Genomic DNA, 21,799 nt, shown 5'->3' with positions numbered 1-21,799 from the left:
GGGGCACGAACCCGTGTCCCCTGCATCGGCAGGCGGACCCTCAACCACTGCGCCACCAGGGAAGCCCCCAAATGACTCTTTGAACCTGTAACTCTTCCTTATCCCCACTGCCTGCATCTGGGCCACCAGCATATGCATCACCTGGATGACTGAGTTATCTTCCCGACTGGTCTCCCTTTCTCAGTCTTCATTTGTCTCCAGGACCCTTGCTACACAGGAGCTAGAGTCCTCCATCTAAAAATGTAAATTTGATGACATCAGCCCCTTGTTGAATTCTTTGCCTGCCACTCCAGCCTTATCTGTGTACTCTATCTCTATAGAGTCAGGTCACATTGATGGTTTTTCAGTTCTGCAACATGCTCTCTCTTTCTGCACCTTCGCACGTGCTAATGTGACTACTTGGAGCACATTTGTATACCCTTTTTATTGGCATGTTTGTCTTCCATCGTGAGGAACCTTCTGTGACCCTGCAAATCTGAGCTACATGCACTTCCTCTGTGGTCACCTAGCATTCTGCTTTTCCCGTTTCATAACCTTTTCCAAGTTGTTTTGTGATCTCTCATTTTTATTCATGAATCAGTGCCTTCCTCTGAATGTTAAACTCCAAGAAGGCAGGAACCATATCTGTTTGGTATACATCATTATACTTCAGGCTCCTAGTACGGTGCCTGGAATAGTGTGAATGTTCAGTCAGTGTTTGTTAAATGAAATGAATGCTCTTCTGAGTGTTTTCACATCCATTATCTCAGTGGGGGTAAAGTTGAACAATTTAGAGAGGATTTTAATGAAACATGAGATGTTAGTGGATTAGAAGATTAAATTATTTGTTGTTTTGTACTTGTAGGAGGAAGGAGAGCTAAGAGACGGGAAAGCTGGTTAGGAGAGTAGAAGCATTTAATTCTACCTCGTAAAACAAAGAGGAGGAGTTTTTGAAAAAAACTAGCTTGCATTATTCAAATTTCATATTCCTTCTAATAAGTTGTCAGATTGTCCATCTTTTAGGGCTTCTTTTCTTCACCTGGAAAAACTACATAGCATGATTTAAGTCTTCTCGTAGACTTTGATCATTGAATTTGTTTTCTTTGGGGGGAGGTTTACAAAAGTAAGTAATCGATTTCATTATAGCTTTTCTATTTCCAAACAAATTGAGAAGGAATGTATTTTTAAAGATTTAATTGAGTTTTTAAAAAAGGGATAAAGAAGTAAACACCAAGAAATAAAGGAATAGGCAATCAACTGGAGGAAATCTAGGCTTAGAAAACTTAGGTAAGATAAACGACTTTGAGGACAAAATTATCTCTAAACTATCTGGAAGTTGAGGTGATAAGTTAATGCGATAAGACACATTGCTTGGTGTCTTTAGCTTCTTCTCAGATATGAACTTCCAGAGCTGGAGAGCTCAGCACCATTCAAGATAGACTTTCCAGACAAGTACTTGAAGTCCAGCTCTGTTTTGAAACTGTTAAAAGAGATTGGTGTGTGTTCTGTATAGGGTGGTGGCTATAAAGATTCTGTATGGAGATGTAGATCACAGAATATTTAAAGAAAAAAGAAGTCAAGACTTTTTCTTTAAAACACAACTTTGAATCTAATGAACTCCATAAAAAATAAATTCATTTGGACTTCCTGATTCTCTATAAAACATGGAAGAGAGATGCTTGGTTTGGAACACCTTGAGAAGATGCCACAAACATCTACCTCTGCAAGGATCTAATATAGATTTAGAGAATGCTTATCGTTCACCAGGGGGCACTGTATTCTAGCAGCTCTATGAGATGAGTCAGCTCAGAGTTTACGTTAATCATCCCGATTAACACAAATTGAGCATTGAGTGGAGTTGTTTTGAATTTTCTGGCCGTAATTAACCAAGAGCCTTGTAAGTCATCATGGTGGTTTCTAGGTTCAAGGATCACATATCCAGTTTATATGAGGAAGTTTGCCATCTTGTTTGCTATGCCAGAGGACATGCAAAAGCTACATCTAAAAGTGATAGGAATCAGTTAGGTTTTCAGGTTAAACAAGAGACATAGGGCTGTTTCATGTGATTTAGAAACAGTATTTACTCTGTCAGAGTCCATTCCTATCTACCCTGACTCATAAGGCTTTGGAGAAGCACTTCAACTTGGAGGTAATACTGAGATCACACAGTTTGACCCATGGAAGGCCTTGTTGGTAGAGTCAAGGCTGATAGTACATTAATAAAGGCTACCACGTCTTTAGCTGTTCTCCACAGTTCTCTGTTTGGTGAAATGTCACATCAGCGTCTTCGTGAGAATAATCATTCCTCTTATTAGACTGAAGGATTCCAACCCATATCTAGTAAAGTGATCTGGCAAAGAGGTTGGGGGAGAGCCAGCACACCGGCACATCTGGAGTTTGGGCAGGTAGAGACTGTCTGATGGGTGAACTGGTAGGACTATGAAAAGAACATACCTAGGGCTAAGAGTAGAGGGTTTTTTGTTTATTCCGGAAACAGGATAAGAGTCTCTTCCCGACTCCACAACCACTGCCCAGCTCTTCCTCTGAGCTGGTTGGGGGTTGTTTTTAATTTTGTGGTTTCTCTATGATTATTTCTGTGGTTTTTCTGAGTTTCCCAGATGAGTACTTTTAATGTGCTGCCTGGTTTGGGATATTCGGTTCAAAGAGATGAAGACACAGGAAGAGCCTGTGATGAATGCCTTACAGAGTATAGCATTGCTCGTACATGAGCTCTCCTCATCTTGCCGCTCCCTTGTTCTCACATAAAATGAGGGAGAAAATGGAGAATTTTAAATTTTCAAAGAAAAATCCATCTGATTCCATTTTCCCTGGCCCAGGGGTTTTTCTTTTCATTTTGTTCCATGAACCAGAAACCTTTCTGTAGGCAGGAGCATGGCTGGTAAGGCAATTGTGTGGACCTCTCAGTATGGCCAGGAGCTATTTGTGGGATGAGAGAGAAGCAAGTGGACCTGGAGATGGGGGTACGTTGTCTCACCACAGAGAACCACAAAGAAAATCTCCCCCACTTGGTACAACCTGTTGTCTCCCACCTTCCATTAATTTTTAATTATTTCTAGTCACACGTTCTTTCCAAACAAGTCTAGCATCAACTATCTCTTAAATTATTTACTGATGTCTGTAAAAGATAATGTAGAATTTGAGCAGAATGAAATGTGCTTTACTTTTCCAACTTCCCTATGGATTAAAACAAGGATAATCTTGGCACCGTGGTGATAGAACAAGAGATGAAAGTCCTTGCTGTATTTCCACAGAGTACAGTACAATCCACAGCCCGTCAACACCCATTAAAGATTCAGATTCTGATCGATTGCGTCGAGGTTCAGATGGGAAGTCACGTGGACGGGGCCGAAGAAACAATAATCCTTCTCCTCCGCCAGATTCTGATCTTGAGGTATGTCATTGGCAAGGCCCGAGTAAATAGCAAGGTGTTTTAGTAGCTAACTGGTGATTCTGTATACCTGCTGTGAGCAAGGTGTCCAAATGCCTTTGTTACTGCATTCTGTTCCATATTAACTATAAGTAAGCCAGTTTTTTTTTCCATATTGAAGATAGAACAGTTATTTATTTCTGTTTTCTCTTCCACTTTAACTATGTAGTAAAGCATTTTTTTTCTCTTTAGTGAAACATCATAAATTATATAATCCTGCTTTGACAAAATTCTCTTGTACTGCTGTCATTGCCATTTAAATTAAGTGTTGTACGAAAAATGCTTAATAAAATCCACTCGGAAATTAAAGACATGCTATGTATATTGAGAAAGGAAAACCCAGGATATTCTAAACAGAAGTGGTTATCACCTTACGAGACATATTTTGGTGGAGTTCAAAGCAGGAGGGATTAAATAAAACTTTAAAGGATGATAGATTTCATAGCCTTGAATCCACTGGAATTAAGTTTCTTTTTATTGCCCAAGTGAAACTGATGGTAGAAAACATGATTCTTTTGGCTGAAAAGATGGAAAATTTCCAGCAGAACTCGTGTGTATGAATATGTACTGGTGTAAGTGGGATTGGTAAGAAGAAGAAAAGCAGGCTTGGGAGGCCTTTTGTGGTATCTCAAAGACCTTTTTGAAATGAGTTCCTTCAATAATTCGATTCCAAATACCCCAAGAGTGTGTCAGGAGCATGTGTGTTGCGTCTGCTTAAGTTGTTAACTCTGAAATGTGAAGAAAATTGGGCAGGAACAATATATCATCCATTTGATAACATCGTAGCAGATAACCTAAGGTGAATAGATGATGTAGTTTCAGTTCTTATGTGCAATTTTTAAATACTTGGCATGATAAGAATAAAACACAAGATTAGTTATTTTAACACTTCTTAATGAACAGAGAGCAGAGATAAGGAAAAGATCAATTGAGTGATTTTTCATTGATTGCGGCTCTCTGTCTTAGAAGTTATAAACAAACTCATTTTAGCTTATGTTTCATTTCTTTAGAACTATGACTAAGAAAACTACAGAAGTAGGAAGGACCGATAGTCTTTTTTCCTGTATTTATGTCAGTATTGCTAGTGTATTTATCCTCTTGCACCTCATTTGAGGTTATATCTGAGGAAAGCTAGGAGATACCCTTTGGAACAGCTGTGTTTAAAAAAAATAGTAAATTCACATTTTTCATTTGTCTCCCATCTAAAGACTATCTTTTCATGTTGAAGTTAGCTGAATAGCAGGTTTCTCAACCGAGAGAAAGACACAGTGATTGGTTCTTCCTTTGTAGAGGGTGTTCATCTGGGACTTGGACGAGACAATCATCGTTTTCCACTCCTTGCTCACTGGGTCCTACGCCAACAGATACGGGAGGGTGAGTACCACGAGGCATCAGTTTTTAATTTCTTTAGAGTAAGTATTCCTAGAATTGAGTTTTTTTATCCAAATGGGAATGTGGCTAAACTTTAAATAATACATTTAAAATATAAAAAGGAAGATAACTTGATTTATTGAAATAGTCAAATATATATGTAAGACAAGGACATATAAATATGAACAGAAGGAGTTCTTTTTAGGCTCTTAAAAATGAGATAAACTTTATGCAATTACATTCATTCTTATTTCAGACCCCAATGAATACAGGTGATTGGATGCTATTCTAGGATGAAATAGTAAAATATATAGATGATATAGAAAGGTATTTTGCGTTGTATTTTTTTGTCACATCCTTTTAGTCTCTTTATTCCCAACATATTCAATGGAGCAAATATTGTGCTTGATATTGTCTTCTGTGATTACCAGCGTTAGTATTTTATTTTCAAAGCACGTGTTATGAATGTCTTTGTTAGTCCCTTTGCTATGGAGCTAAATTTACGTGAATGGTTTGTAAAATTGGGCCTCTGAATGACAAAGGACCAATACGTCCAATTCTGAGTCGTTACAATATTTATCTTGGTGGTATAGGTACAGAATAATGTTATAGATCACCTTCCATGAGTACAACTTCAATTTCAATGCTCTGCATTTGGGTTTCTCAAAACCTTGGAAATCCTTTCTGATTGCCTGGTGGTTCCATAAACCTTTCCCATGCAAAAATCATGTTATTTAAAGTGCGTTTAAGTAATTTCTGAAATATCCTGTGAATATGATATTTTTCATCTTTTTAATCTTTAAAGAAAGATTTAAAGATTAAATCTTTTTGAAGCCTTAGGAAGTGAATTCTTGTGTCTTGGTGACTCCAGATTTGTATCACAGTTAAATGTTAAAATTGATACATGTAAAATGGTCATGCTGTCTTTACAGATTTTATGCAGGTATTCATTCTTTCAATAAATAGTTATTTCAATAAATACATATTGAGTGCCTGATATGTAGGTGTCTGAAGGTGAAAGTAGAGAAATGATCAGTGAGCTTCACAATGCAATCTTCCTTCTTTTAACCCTAAAGCTACACCTAATCCAAAAAAGGGTTGGAAAAATGCACATTTATAAAAGCAAGAATATTCCACCATTTGAATGTCTGTCAGAAATAAGATATATGTAAAACACAATATGTCCCATCTTATTAAACAAATTTTCTATGAGAAGACAATTAACAAAAACACAGATTATAAAAAAATAAGGTCATAGAATCAGTCATTCAAAATAAGTCTCTATTTGTGACTAGCACATAATAAGGATTCAATAAATATTAGTTGTGATTTTTTTATATTATTTCTTCTATCAATACTATTACTATCCCCATTTCTACAAAAACTACTACTTTAAAAGCCTGAAATATCAAAGTGCAATGAATATGAAGAGTCTTGAAGATCATCTTAACAGAACAATTTTAATCTCCCTACAACTAACTCCTAAGGAAGAGAGCTGGCTCCTGGAACTCATGGAAGAGTGTTGAAAAGGGCATGCACTTAGGAAACCAACATTTGAAAACCACCCAGAAAGTCTCAAGTCTTTAAAAGCTTTGTCACTAGAGGCCAAATTGATGTAAAGAGAGTTGTCTTGATCAGTGTGCTGTTAGCCATTGAAAGGGGTCAGTTTAGAGAGAGGTGGTGAACATCCCATGACCGCACGACCTCGTGTAAATCTCTGGCCATAAATTATTGGTTTACACATGGAGTTCACACCTAACCTAGAAGCCACTGGCAGCTTAGAATTTTTCATTCGGATTCTTGACAAGATCTAAACCAAACATTACAAATATCATGAATTTTATTTTTACAAGTGTCAAGCATTAGTATTTTGAGACTTCAACCGGTAGTATTTTGTTTGTATGTTTAGTTTTCTCATACTAGGGCATGTGATAAAAAGTTTTACCTTCTGTAATTTCCCAAAGCCAAATGTATATATTCTTTCAACTATGGATGATTTGAGATGTTTAAATGTAAGCTTACCCTTTGTTTATAAGTTGATGGGGGTTGGGAAGAGAGCAACTTCAGAAAGCCTGGTTGGGGAAAATCTTCCTGAGCATGACCCTTTGAGCCTGAGGTCAAAGTGACCTGAAGGGTCCAGTTGAGAATGTACCTATCAGGAGAAAGAGTGTTCTAAGCAGAGGAAACAGCAAGCACAGAGGCAGGAAAGGGTTTGTTGTTTGAGAGACAAAGAGGCCGGTGTTGCCTAGCTTAGTGTTGGAGATGCAGAGTCAAGAGAGGTGTGGGCTGGGATGAGGGCAGGTACAAAGTGCCTCTCAACCATGGTCAGCAGGGTTAATCTCATTGCACGCGCCGTAGGAAATCCTTGGAAGACTTCGAACGGGGACGTGACAAGGTCTGATTTAGATTTTTAGACTACCTTGGTTGTGTGGAGAATTAATGGTACGGGGAGAGGGGGGGGAACAGAGAGGAGGTTTCAGGGGGTGATCTGATGCATTAGCACAGATGGAGAAGCTGATTGGATGATGGATTCTATTGTGTCACTGAGTCTAAGCTGGTACTCCTGACTGCACGACAGGCCAATAATCGAGAGACAAGTTGTTGGGGCAAGGAATAACGACTTTATTCAGAAAGCCAGCAAACCGAGAAGATGGTGGACTCGTGTCCCAAAGAAACATCTTGCCTGGGTTAGAATTCAGTCTTCTTTTATACTGAAAGGAGAGGGAGTAAAGTCAAACATTTACTGGTTCCCAGCAGCCTCTGGAAGGGGTGTGTTCATTCCTTCCTCCCTGCAGTCATTCACAGGTGGGCCCGCACAGGATGTTCCCTGTGAGCTAAACCAAGGTATTTTAGCTTAATACTCATTACCTGGGAGGCAGGGTTCCCAGAGATGGGCCATTATGTATAATTTAAGCTTATAGGTGACATCCCTTTAGTGATGAGCTTGTAGTGGAATACAAAAGGTTCTTCCCTATTACAATTGCAGATAGAGAATTAGGATTTAATTGGACTGTGCTGGTGGGCAATAAGTAATAGGCTCAGGGTTTTGTCCTGAGCAACTGGGAGGATAGTCATAAATTTGTTGAGATGGGGAAGGACTAATTTGGAGGGAAAATGGAGAGTTCAGTGTTATACTGGTTTGAAATGCCCATCAGACATCCACTTGGACTAGGCAAGGAGATACTTGGAAGGTGAGCCTGGGGCATGGGGGAGTGGTCGGGGCAGGAGATGTCAGATTTAGTCAACAGTGCACAGCTCAGGATCAGAAGGTCCTCAGACACTATTAGCTTGCTTTCTTCCTAAACACCTTCTTTGAGCTGGGCACTCTTGGTCAGCCTGTGGTCTCATTGCTGGGACACGCCCCTTCCTGACTTTTGAAGATGCTATTGCTGAGGATGTTGAACTGTAGCCTGAGGCATGCAAGAAAGCTTGCTCCATGTTCTCTTTATTAGAGAACTTTAGAGTCTGGCAGAACTGCTCTCAGATCTGATAATCACGTCTTATAAAACCGTGGCTCAACAAGGATTCTTCCAAACAACAATAATAACCAAGCTGATCAGAACTTGCATCCCCCTAGAAAAATGGTACAGATGAACCGGTTTGCAGGGCAGAAATTGAGACACAGATGTACAGAGCAAACGTATGGACACCAAGGGGGGAAAGTGGTGGGGAGGCGGGTGGTGGTGTGATGAATTGGGAGATTAGGATTGACATATATACACTAATACGTATAAAATGGGTAACTAATAAGAACCTGCTGTATAAAAAAATAAATAAAATTAAAAAAAAAATAAGAACAAGAACTCTCATCCCTCTTGTTTGCTCGGGGCACAGGAGAGAAATCTTAAAGCAGTTCAGGGGCGGGTCGCCTTTCTTGGAGCACAGGTTCGGGGATGTTACTGGGCTTTGTCAAGGGAGCATGTGTCTGTGCCTTACTCTTCAGGCATATAAAGCATTGAATACCTGACAATGTGATCGCTGTCCAGTCTCTATGGGAACCAGATACTTGAGAAGTAGCTTAGTCACGGTAGCTTGGGCTCCTGGATGAGTAGGCTATTCAGTAAGGGGATACAGGATCTGGTTGATATAATGCAAAATTAGGGCATGTTACAGCAATATGTACCCCAAAAAAGTCTGAGAATGTCCCACCTTCCATGTAATCCTAGCTGTGGGAAGCAGTCCTCCTGGGTGTTATAAGGAAGTGTTGTTTTATAACAAAGGTGATGGGAGCAAAAAGAGGGTGCTAGCTACAGTTCAGATTTTAGGGAAGAGAAAAGAAAGAGCATATTAGGGAAATGAAGTCCATGGGTGTTACTGTAAATTAGGTTGTCATTAATAATATCCTAGCTTTTTTTTGTTTAATGCTTCTTTTTAAGTTGCTTTCAAACTAAATTCAAATTCCCCTATTTTACTGAAGAAAACTACTCTTGATATTTTTTGTTGAATTTTCTCTTTAAAATAGATGATGTAATAATCTAGTTGTTGATATCAAAGCACAGACCCCAGATTTGTATTTAAAATAAGTATTGTGCTGATGTCCCAAGCATTATTCCCTTTTTGTGGGAGGACTTCCCAAGATACCCAGTATCTTGATTGTTTTAATACTTTCTTTTTATTTTTGCTTTAACATCTTTGGGGCTCGAATAGATCTTCAAAGTCTTGAGCGTCACTCCTCATTTTATACAAAAACCGAAATGTGTGAACACTTAGGACAGCATAAAGTTTAGCATTTTTAATTGTAGGCCCTACTTATTAAGAATCTCCTGTGTGCCCAGGACTCATTTAACTCAACTTTAGTGCTCTGAAACTGCTATTGCCAAACCCATTTACAGATGAGGAAACTGAAGAGGTAGAGACCAAATGTGAAAAACACTTAGCATCATGTCTGGCATAAAATATGTATTAGTTGTATTTTAATGTAGTTGAACCTTGGCTGTCAAACAAAACAAAACAAAAAACTCCTTGAACCTGGCATAGCTAGTGAGTAAATTATGGTAGTGTCTTTAAATTTTTGAAGTACCAATATGTGATAGGCCTTATGTTGTAATAGAAAGAGCATCAGATTTGGATTCAGATAGAGCTAGACTCGGATCTAAGCTCTGATGTTCAGTTCATTGACCTTGGGCAAATTGTTTATACATGCTGAGCCTTAGTTTCCATATCCATAAATCTGACTACTTATGATTGCTTTAAGATCGCTTTAAGTGCCAATGATTTCACAATAAGGCTGGAGGGGAAAAAAAAAGATGTAAATCGTGTCATGAATTTGAAGGGCCTTATTAATAGCAATAATCCAGTAATAAAAACAGCATATGTCACTGATTGATCTTGTATCTGCTGTCTAAGCATTTGTTTTCTAACGTACCAGGCTTCTAGGAAGGTCCCCGTTGTCATAGTGAATTTAGATCAACTGAACCTCCCTAGTGAGGTCATTCACAACTCCCTAGTGTTGCTGTGGTCATTCAGCACGTTGACGAAAGAAAAATTTGACAGCAGCTTATCTAACCCGTTTCATCAGAACACTCTAGGTAGCCAGTAACGATAGCTGTTCTTACCCTGTTTTAGGGTAAGAACTCCCTAAAACTCCCAACTCTGTTGAGCCACCTTCCTTGGTGGCTAGAGATGTCAAATTCTTAGCAGGGCACCCAAGCAGCCGGACATCCAGTGTCCTCCTTGGGCTATAGAGGATCTAGTTACTCAAACAGGATGATCTCTCTTTTGGAACCTCCAGACCAGGGTTTCATAAACTTTTTTGATAAAGGGTCAGATAATAAATATTTCAGGCTCTGTGGGCCATATCCTGTCATAACTATTCAGCTCTGCCCTGGTAGTGCAAAAACAGCCACAGATAATATGTAACTGAATAAATGTCAATAAAACTTTACTTATAGTTCCCAAGTTTGAATTTCATGTAATTTTTACATGTCATGAAATATGACCCTTCCACTGGATTTTGAAAATCTAGACCAGGGATTGACAGATCACATCTCACAGGCCAAATCTGGTTCGTGGCCTGTTTTTGTAGAGCTTCCAAGCTAAGAATGTTGTTTGAATTTTTAAAGGGTTATATATATAAAAAAAAAAAAAGAGAGAGAGAGAGATGAAGAATTTGTCTCAGAAACCGTATATGGCCTGCAAATTCTAAAATATTTTTTGTCTGTCCCTTTAGAGAAAAGGTTTGCCTGCCCTTGCTCTAGATCATGCGCTGAACTTTGTGTTAGTTAATATTACTCCTGCCTTCAGGACATCAGGACAATTCAGTGACGGCCACAGTGTGGCTCACTAGACAGTAAACTCAATGCAGGCATTGTGTGTCTGCATCTGGGGCCCCAGTGAAGCACAAGCTAGCACATGAGTTTGTCAGGGTCGGCAAAATGGTGGTAACAAGTAGGCCCCAAATCTCATGGCTCAAACACAACAGAAATTGATGTTTCCTACTGAATGGTCTTGAGTGGATCTCCCAGGGTGCTTGGTTTAGGCAGGCTTTGGCACTGCAGATGGTGGTTGTACCGTCTCACCGTGTAGCTTCTGAGGCTTCTGTGATCCTTGTCATCAGCTTTCTAGCCCACAGGGAGAAAAAGCAGGGGGGAGCACGAGTGGCAGGCTTTATGGGCCAGGCTTAGAAGGGTACGTAACCTCTGCTCCCTCGGCCAAGTGCAAAGGAGACCAGGAGATGTAGCCTAGCTGTGTGCCCAGGAAGAAACAGAGAATGGGTTTTGGTGGATGGGTGGCAGTGGCAGCCACAGTTCTCAGCTAAGAAGTATTCGACAAATGAGTAAAACCCAGAGCACACTTTCAAAGCCTTTGTGGTGGCTCTGGTCATCCCAGCAGAGAAGTGCCCTAGGGCTATGTGACAGGTGTGCTGAGAGGCCACTTACTCCCAAAGGATTGTTCCCTGATTTTCTTCTCTTCTTTGTGTATCAATGCCAAGTTAGATCAAAATGATGAAATAAATTAGGGTTCCCAATATAACCTTTGGATACTGTGAATTGACATGGAACCTAAACTCTCAAAATGAACCAAAACACAATGTTTTTGACTATCAAAGGGATTTCCAGCTGAAAGAGCCTCCTTCGTCCCTTTTTTTTTGCCCTTATCCTGACAGTGGTTTTCTTTCCCTTTAACTGGCGGCCTCTTCCTCCTTACTGGCTATAACATAGACTGAAATGTATGTTCCTGCTACCTTATTGAATGAAGCCTATTTTTCGTGTTCATACATGTAAAAGGGAGCGCAGTGAACAAACATGAATCATCACAGCTTTCCAACCACCGTACTGGCCTGCCACCACCAGCTTTGGACCTCCCTTGCTCTAAGGCCTGGAAAAGCCCCTTGGAGATAATGCAAGTCTCACTTGTTCTGTCTTAATCTTCCCATCTATAAAATGGGAGCAATCACAGGGCTGTTGGGAAAACGATGTAAAGCACCTAGAAAAATACTCATAGGCACTTTGTAAATAAGAGCTATTATTGCTTACTTTGGGGGGTTCAGAGGAGGGAGTGAGCAATAGTGAATACTTTGTCATTCCAGGTAGCATACTGGGAGAGGTGGAAGGAGAGTGTAACCGTTTAGGGAAATGAGAGGCAAAGTGGCTGGATATCTATTAAGTATATATAGAGGATCGGAATTGCAGAAGATGAGTAGCAGAATATGTATTGAAATGGTAATAAAAATACTGCACCTTTGTTCAGCTTTTACAGTCTGCACTGCCATCTCACATTGATTAAATATCCAATTGGTTCCTTCTTTTTTTTCTAATGAGGAGGCTGTGGCTCAGAAGATTAAATGATTGGCCCAAGGAAGCACATCTATTAACTGACAACGTCAGGAATTTCATCTAGTCTTCTGATGGGCCCATCGCCCTCAAAAGGGGGGTGCCAGGAGCCCTGAATGCCAGGATTTTGTGATGTGGGCATGGGGATGCCATGAACGATATTGAAACAGGAGAGCGACATGATGGACGTGTACCATTTGGAAGATTGATGTGATAGCAGAGATTATGACAGTCCTCCCCGCAGGAAATAATAAAGGTCTAAGAGAATGGCTGTAATACTAGGAAGGAGAGAGAGATAGGAGAGTTGTTACAAGTGAAATCTAGATGTCTTTTGATTGGATTTAGCCGTGTAGGCTTTTTGCTGGCACTGCATGGGCCCCAACTTGGCTGGATCTGTTCTGGCTTTCTTCTCCTTCCTCCCTCTTTGTACCATGTCTTGGCATCTGTCCCATGTTTGGGATTCATTGGGTTTTCTCCACAATCACAATTCATCTTTGGAATGGTGAAGTTCTTACCCTTATTCTCTACTTGGGTATTATTTTCATGATGTTGAAAGAGAGTCTCTTAAATAGGAGAAAATTAGAGCAGTCGAGTGTCACATATCTAATCAGTAAAAATGACCTGATTAGCCCTACCACAGGTTTGGACTTTTTTCTTTTTAAAATCATTCAGTGAGTAATTCAGCTGTGATTTATGTTTCATGTGTGTACCTTCTCTCCTGGTAATCCAGATTATTTCTTAATTGGCATCAGAACTATGCCCAACTCCTAAACCTTGGCATTTCACACCAGCTGTTCAGTGATAGGGCCTTATAAAATTGCAAAAAGTTAATATACCATTGACGGTAGATAACTTTAGACAGGTTAGAGAAAGGAAAGAAAACAGTGGAATCTTTGGGTCTCGTAGGTTGTACATATCATTTACATAACACTTTTAGAAATATTTTTAAATGAAATAACATTTTAGCTTTTTTTTTTTTTTCCTTCTCTCCAAGAAGGGAGTTAATTTTCTCATCTTATCTTTAATCCTTCCCTTGTGAGCAACCAGCATGGGGCCTTGAAAATAAGCCACTCCTGGACTCAGAGTGCCTGCCCATTCCTGTTTTTCAGCTTCTTTTTCTCCAAAACAAAAGATCCTGAATGGGGAGAATTTATTTTAAATGGCATTTGGGCCCTGTCTGTGGCTGTAACATTAGCATTCTAAATAAGGAGTTGCTTAAGGGGTCCAAAATGGGTATTTTTTTTTTTTCTTTCCTTTGATTGAGACTGGCCAAGATTTGTTGTTGCTTTGAGGAGACTTTACAAGATTTTCACATTGACCAAAAAATCCTCAAAAACCTGTTCACATCCTTTGCATCACATCTCACTGGGCCACTTCAATCCCAGTAATTGTTCCCCAGGGGAGGCTTAGCTGCCCACATAGGATCAGAGCAGATAGAATTTTTAGAACCTTACCTTTTAGTCCACAAATTAAAAATGTAAGTACCACATCCCAGGGAACTAGTCAGACTTTCTGAAATAGTTGAACCATCTTCTGGCACGTCTTTCTAGCCTAAGATAAACTCTTTAAATAGCATTTTAATGATAGATTCTACTTTTTGATCCAAAGTATTAGAATAGCAATTGCCAGGATTCTGTATAGGTTTGATCACATAGATGTAGTGGGGTATGTATTCAGATAGGAGAGATGCAAAAGACATTTATCATGTATTTAAAAGGTACTTGGAAATTGGAAATAGTAATAGATAAAACTTAAAAAGCAAAATTAATTTTTTTGGCTTTCAGTAAAATAAACCCCCAGCATCACTGGTACTTTGTAGAACCCTGTCACTATTACTGTAGAATTACTACAGTAATATTACTATATTACTATACTATATTACTATTACTGTAGAATTCCTATTACTAGGAATGCTGCAGCTATCTAATATTAGAACAATGACTTAGGTATTAAAATATTTCTTAAAGGTCTCAGCTTAAATAATTTGAATTGGATAAATGTATATTACCTTATACTTTTGCTTGGTTTATTTCACTGTTAAATTTTTTTGCTTTTCAGTGTAGAAAACTAAGATGGTAAAAGAAAAGGAATAAAAGGGCAAAATTTCAAGGGTGTGGAAATAGGAACCAGAGCTATATTAACAATACGAACAATTTTTTCTTTTAATATTTTACTGGTATATCTAAGCAATAAAGAGAAATTGCTTTCTTTTTAACATTTGGTGCTATTTTTAGTTGTTTTAACAGTAAAACTTAAGTGACTTATTCTTTTTGGACTACACAAGATCTAATGTAATATTTGGCATTGGAGCATTGTTAAACCAAAACTAAAAATCTTGGGATGTATCTTTTAAAATAGTCATATAAAAAAAGATATTTTTATGGCTAGATGAATGGTTAGCTTTAAGGTTTCTAGAGAAAGGACAAAGTATTTTATTTTTGTACTCAGAATAACATTCTGGATCCTATTCTAAAAACCCAAGAAGAGATAAACAGGTGTTCCTCAAACTATCTATTTTGAGGCTCAAAGGGCCATGGACGCTCTGAGCCAAAAATAGAATTTTGAGAAAGTAATGAAAATGGGTTAAGAAAAGCATTTTTTTTTTTTTCTCCCGGTACGCGGGCCTCTCACTGCTGTGGCCTCTCCCGTTGCGGAGCACAGGCTCCGGACGCGCAGGCTCAGCGGCCATGGCTCACGGGCCCAGCCGCTCCGTGGCATGTGGGATCTTCCCGGACTGGGGCACGAACCCGTGTCCCATGCATCGGCAGGCGGACTTTCAACCACTGCACCACCAGGGAAGCCCAAGAAAAGCATTTTTTAATCACTCTCAGTTCGAGGGGTGGTAGGTATGGGGGGTGCTCGTGTTTGCCATTAAAAGTAGATTAAATTGCCATTGAAGCCACGAAATGAGAATTAGGGCTGAGTGCCTCCCATCCTTCCAAACAGTTTTACAGAGTTAAGATCAAATATCATGTACAAATACTGGAATTAGCAATGCAGATGTAACTATGATATTTCTCAATGTAAATGGCCAACGAAATAATCTGAGCAGCATGAACTTCATCTTGGTCCCTGGAATAAAGCACAAGTCATGTCAGAAAGTACCCACCGCTGCTCCTCCCCACACATCTGGGTAAGAGTCCACGCTAATGCCATGTGGTCTCCATGTTAGGACTAACCAAAATTTAAGACCCCATCCAAAGAATTTATCATAGTAGAAGCAGTAGATGGTACGCAGTTCCTTAGCCTTCTGGCCTGTAGTAGTTTCCTTGTGAGTAATGATCACTGAAAACATCCATTAAGTAATTCAGAAAATCGTACCAACCAAATAGCACCGTTCCAAGTTGCACACGCAAAACCACCCATGTTATACAGGCTGTAGTACCTAAGACACACTTGGCTGTGCACCCCTCTCCTTCCTGAGTCACCATTTATCTCCTGGTCTGATACCAATGAGTCATTCAGAATGTCAGTCCTTTATGATTTCTTTTTTTTTTAATTTATTTGTTATACAGCAGTTGTACATTAGTTGTCTGTTTTATACATAATAGTGTATATATGTCAGTCCTTTTTAATTTCTTGAATACATACATAGCAATGTAATAGGTGCCTAGCCGTAATTCCCACCTTCAGGGAGCTTATAAATTAATAAAGGAGGCAGTCGGTAGGAAATGGATGAGTCTTCAACAGCAGTCCTTCATTGGGGCAAAACTGATCTAAGCTAACGCCACTCTAAATCCACGAAGAGCGAAACCACAGAATCTCCAAAGGAATAACAATATTAGGAAGGAAACAAGTCTTCCTGTATTACTCGTGACAAGTGTTCTCTAATAGCTACAATTACTTAGCTAGTAAGAAAGAGCCAATAATAGGATGTCAAATGATAACACTAGTACTGTGAGCCAGAAAAAAAAGATCAGGATCCACAGGAGCTGCACAACCAAAAGATAAATGCCAGAGGTGCTAAATGAGATGCTTCTAGGGTTACTGCTCCTCTTAAATTACACTGGGAATTCTCCTTTGCAGCCGATCAGCATTGAAGTGTGACACTGCTGCTCCTAAACGTATGAGACATAGGTCCTGTGGCTTCCATTATGAATGTAGGAGTTTCTCTGGTTTTCTGGAAAAGACCATCCCATATGACAAAAAATTAGTAGAGTTAATACAGGAAAAGCATTGTCTTCTGACCTACATCCTTCTGTATATGACAAATCTCACTTAAGTCTGAGTACAGATTACCAAGCAACTCCTAGCATCTTTTCAATAAAAGGGAGATGCTGAGGAATTTTGCAAGACTTTTGCAATTTTGACTTAAAAATTTCTTTTGTCATTTTAAAAGTATGGTTTGAGTGTGCTTTACATTTTCAAAATAAATATTTTTAATCTATAGTTTCACCACCAAAAGAGAACCAATCTGGACTCAGTGAATAAATTTTTTTTTAATTTATTATAGAAACTTCTAAACATCTACATAGGTAGATGAAATAGTATAACAAAACCCAGTGTAACCTCTGTCAGCTTTAACAATGATCAGATCCTAGTTAATCTTGTTGCATGTATGTCCTTTACCACATCCCTCCCCTATCCTGCTCTACCCTAGGGTTATTTTTCAAAGCAAGTCCCAGAGATCATATTATATCATTTGTATGTATTTCAGTATGTATTTAAGACTCCATTAAAAGAATTTTTAGACTAGAAATAGTAGATGTTACTCAGAACTTTAGCCATCTAGCAAAATTAATAATAATTTCTTAATATCATTGAATGTCTAATCAACAGTTACACTTCTCCGATTCTTTTTTTGATTTTACATTGTAAAATACACGTAAGATAAACTCTTAGCAGTTTTTTTTGTTGTGTTTTGTTGTTGTTGTTTTACGGTACGCGGGCCTCTCACTGTTGTGGCCTCTCCCGTTGCGGAGCACAGGCTCCGGACGCTCAGGCTCAGCGGCCATGGCTCACGGGCCCAGACGCTCCGCGGCATGTGAGATCTTCCCGGACCGGGGTACGAACCCGCGTCCCCTGCATCGGCAGGCGGACTCTCAACCACTGCGCCACCAGGGAAGCCCTCTTAGCAGTTTTTAAGCATACAGTTCAGTGGTATTAAATTCATCCACATTATTGTGCAACCAGTCTCCAGAACTCTTTTGATCTTGCAAAACTGAAAGTCTATACTCATTAAATGACTCCCCATCCTCTCCTCCCCACAGCACCTGGCAACCACCATTCTACTTTCTGTCTCTATGATTTTGACTGCTCTGCTATTTATTTATTTTTATTGAACTATAGTTGATTTACGATATTGTGTTAGTTTCAGGTGTACGGCAAAGTCATTCAGGTATATATGTTCTTTTTCAGATTCTTTTCCTTTATAGATTATTACAGGATGCTGAATACAGTTCCCTGTGCTATACAGTAAATCCTTGTTTTTTATCTTTTTATATATAGTGGTGTGTATCTGTTAATCCCATACTCCTAATTTATCCTTCCCCTTTGGTAACTATAAGTTTGTTCTTTATGTCTGTGAGTCTGTTTTGTAAATAAGTTGATTTGTATTATTTTTTAGATTCCACATGTAAGTGATATCATATATTTGTCTTTCTCTGTCTCACTTCAGTTAGTGTGATAATCTGATTTGGACTCTCCTGAATACTTCATATAAGTAAAATCATACCGTATTTGTCTTTTTGTGAGTGGCTTACTTCACTTAGCATAATGTCTTCAGGGTTCATCCATGTTGTTTGCATGTGTCAGAATTCCTTTCCTTTTTATTTAAGGCTGAATAATACTCCATTGTATGGGTATGCCTCATTTTGTCTATTCATCTGTCAGTGGACACTTGGGTTGCTTTTGAATTTTAGCAATTGTGAATAAGGCTGCTATGGACATGGGTGTACAGATATCTCTTGGAGACCCTGCTTTCAATTATTTCAGGTACCAGAAGTAGAATTGCTGGATCACATAGTAACCCTATGCCTAATTTTTTGAGGAACTGCCATACTGTTTTTCATAGCAGCTGTGCCAACAGCACACAAGGGTTCCAGTTTCTCTATATCCTCATCAACACTTGTTATTTTCCAGATTGTTTTTTTATTTTATAGTAGCCATCCTAATGAGTGTGAGGTGGTATCTCATTGTGATTTTGACTTGCATTTCCCTAATGATTAGTTATGTTGATCATCTTTTCATGTGCTTGTTGACAATTTGTATATCTTCTTTTTATTTTAGCTTTTTTTCTTCCTGTTTTACTGAGATATAATTGACATCCAGCACTGTATAAGTTTGTGTACAGCATAATGATTTGACTTACATACATCTTGAAATAATTATCACAGTAAGTTAAATAAACAAAAAAGAAAAAGTATTTTTTACCTGTGACGAGAACTCTTAGGATTTATTCTACCAACTTCCATATATATCATACAGCAGTGTTAATTATATTAATCATGTTGTATATTACATCCCTAGCATTTATTTTATAACTGGAAGTTAGTATCTTTTGACCACCTTCATCCAATTCCTCATGCCCCCACTTCCCACCTCTGGTAACCACAAATCTGATTTTTTCTATGAGTTTATTTGTTTTCTTTTTAAGTATAATTGACCTACAACACTATGTTAGTTCCTGGTGCACAACATAGTGATACGATGTTTCTAATGTATATCTTCTTTAGAGCATATCTATTCAAGTTCTTTGCCCATTTTTTAATCGGGTTGTTCATTTTTTGTTGCTTAGTTGTACTTTGTATATCCTGGATATTAACCTCCTATCAGATATGAGTTTCAATATTTTCTACTATTCCATATGTTGCCTTTTCATTCTGTTAATTGGACCCTTTGATGCACAGAGTTTTTAGATATAGTCAAATTTATCTATTTTTTTGTTTTGTTGCCTGTGCATTTGGTGTCATAGCCAAGAAGTCACTGCCAGATTCAGTGTTATGAAGCTTTTCCCCTAAGAGTTTTATAGATTCACTCTTAGATTTAGGTCTTTGATCCATTTTGAGTTCATTTTTGTATACAGTGTAAGGTAAGGATCCGACTTTATTCTTTTGCATGTGGATATCCAGTTTTCCCCACACCATTTGTTGAAAAGACTGTCTTTTCCTCATTGAATAATCTTAGCACCCTTGTTGAAAGTCATTTGACCATGTATGTAGGAATTTATTTCTGAGCTCTCTGTTGTATTCCATTGGTCTATATGTCTGTCTTTATATATCACTCTATACCACACTGTTTTGACTACTGTGGCTTTGTAACTAAGTTTTGAAATCAGAAAATGTGAGACCCAACTTTGTTATTCTGTTTCAAGATTGTTTTGGCTATTTGGGGTCCCTTGAGATTCCATGTGAATTTTACGGTGGTTATGTCTGGTTTTGCAAGAAACATCATTGAAAATTTGATAGGGTAAATCACTTTGGGTATATTGATACCTTAATATTGTCTTCCATCCATGAACATGGACTGCCTTTCCATTTATTTGTGTCTTCTCTGATTTCTTTCAGCAACATTTTGTAGTTTTCAGTATACCAGTCCTTTTGCCTACTTGGTTACGTTTATTTCTAAGTATTTTATTCATTTTGATGCTATTTTAAATGAAATTGTCTTAACTTCCTTCCTGGATTGTTCATTATTAGTATATAGAAATGCAATTGATTTTTGTGTTCTGGTTTTGTATCCTGTAACTGTGCTGAATTTATTTATTCTAACAGTTTTTAGAAACTCTTTGGCATTTTCTACATATAAGATCATGTCATCTGTGAACAAAGACATTTTACTTCTTCCTTTCCTATTTGGGTGCCTTTTATTTCTTTTTCTTTCTTACTGAATTGCTCTGGCTAAGACTTCCAGTACTATGTCAACTAGAAATGGCAAAAGCAGGCATCCTTGTCTTGTTCCTGGTCATAGAGGAAAAGCATTCAGACTTTAACCATTGAGTATGATGTTGCCTGTGGACTTTTCATATATGTCCTTTGTGGTATTGAGATAGTTTCCTTCTATTCTCTGTTCCTAGTTTGTAAAGTGTTTTTCTCCGGTGGTTTTATAAATTTTTTTTTTACAGTTTATTGTATGTCTCTTACATGTCTTTAAGCTGTACATTCTCACTCAATCTTTTTTTTTAACCTTGAGTATTTCTGTTGAAATAACCAGATCATCTGTCTTATAGAGGGTCTGAGACTGGGTTTTCTTGATTGCATCTCCATTGTGTTCCTTTGTCACATATTCTTTTGTCCCCTGTATTTCCTGTGAATTAGTAGCTAGATCCAGAAAATTAATTAGATGCAGGTTTAATGGTTTGTTTGTTTGTTTTGGTTAAGACTTCGTAGGTGAGGTATATCCTTCCAGTAAGAGATGTGTAATGTCTGGTTGCTCTTGTTTTAAACTTCAGCTTGCTGGTTGGACAGTCTCCTCTAACAATCTATTGTAATTATCCTGTAAATCCTTTCTTATTGGCTCAAAGTTAGTTGATTAGGAAGGAGAAAACTCTAGAGTTTTGGGCAGGGGCGGGAGGGGAGTTAAACCACAAGTTCATTAACTCAGCAGAACCAAGTATGTGTGGATGCACATCAGAAATAAAAAGATGTGACAGTGCTTGTTGCAAATAACTAGCCCATAGTTACTTTTGGTGAGGCAAAGTGTTGAGATAAACCTAAACCACTTTCTGAATTTAGAGATTTTCTCAAATATCTTCTCTCCTTGAATATCTCTCCAGTATTAGTACTTAGTACTAAGATCCTTGTTAAGGCTTCCTGGTCACCTCTAGGAGACAGATAGATATCCTCAGTGACTCATGCAGGTGCCACATTCCTTTATTATCTTTTCAACAGCATAGTGAATTTCAGTTTACCAGCCATAGTTCTGAGTCAGTGAACTAATGTGATTAATCTATAGGTTTGCTTGATGCTTGGTGGGTAACTTCAAAGGTAAATCCAACTCTGCCCCTTGAGGCTTAAGTCTAGCCTTAGGCATTTAATCTACAGGCAGTTTCCTTGTAAATCTCAGTGTAAGAATACTATTTAACAGACGTTTATGTACAATGTGTATACATTGTAATCTTGACTTGGAAGTGATCAACTATTTACATTAGGGAAAGAATGCCATGCTCACATCAGAGAGCTGAGAAATGGAATACCTTTCCCTGGTAGTTAATCACATGACAATCAGAGTTGCTATTTGTGGAAGAACTAATACTAGAAGACTCCACTTTTCTTTCTTGTTATGTTAGCTG

General features: G+C 38.4%; 1 protein-coding gene across 8 annotated transcripts in view; it reads left to right on the top strand.

Moving 5' to 3' along the window:
- EYA1 (EYA transcriptional coactivator and phosphatase 1) overlaps positions 1-21,799 on the top strand; it is a 151,099-nt gene that overhangs the window by 74,775 nt on the left and 54,525 nt on the right. For 5 of the 8 annotated variants that reach the window (XM_024739007.1, XM_024739002.1, XM_024739001.1 and 2 more), the window contains 2 exons: positions 3,252-3,391; positions 4,718-4,801. In XM_024739007.1, the coding sequence (XP_024594775.1) occupies positions 3,252-3,391; positions 4,718-4,801 (224 nt within the window). Of the gene's footprint in view, positions 1-3,224; positions 3,392-4,717; positions 4,802-21,799 lie in introns of all 8 variants that reach the window. The other 3 variants (XM_024739004.1, XM_024739003.1, XM_024739006.1) reach the window with 2 other exon arrangements.

This window comes from Neophocaena asiaeorientalis, unplaced genomic scaffold, assembly GCF_003031525.2.
Source record: "Neophocaena asiaeorientalis asiaeorientalis breed wild unplaced genomic scaffold, Neophocaena_asiaeorientalis_V1.1 scaffold299, whole genome shotgun sequence".
NCBI lineage: Eukaryota > Metazoa > Chordata > Mammalia > Artiodactyla > Phocoenidae > Neophocaena > Neophocaena asiaeorientalis.
The sequence above is the reverse complement of the archived record's forward strand: the minus strand, read 5'-3'. Positions and strand labels throughout refer to the sequence as shown.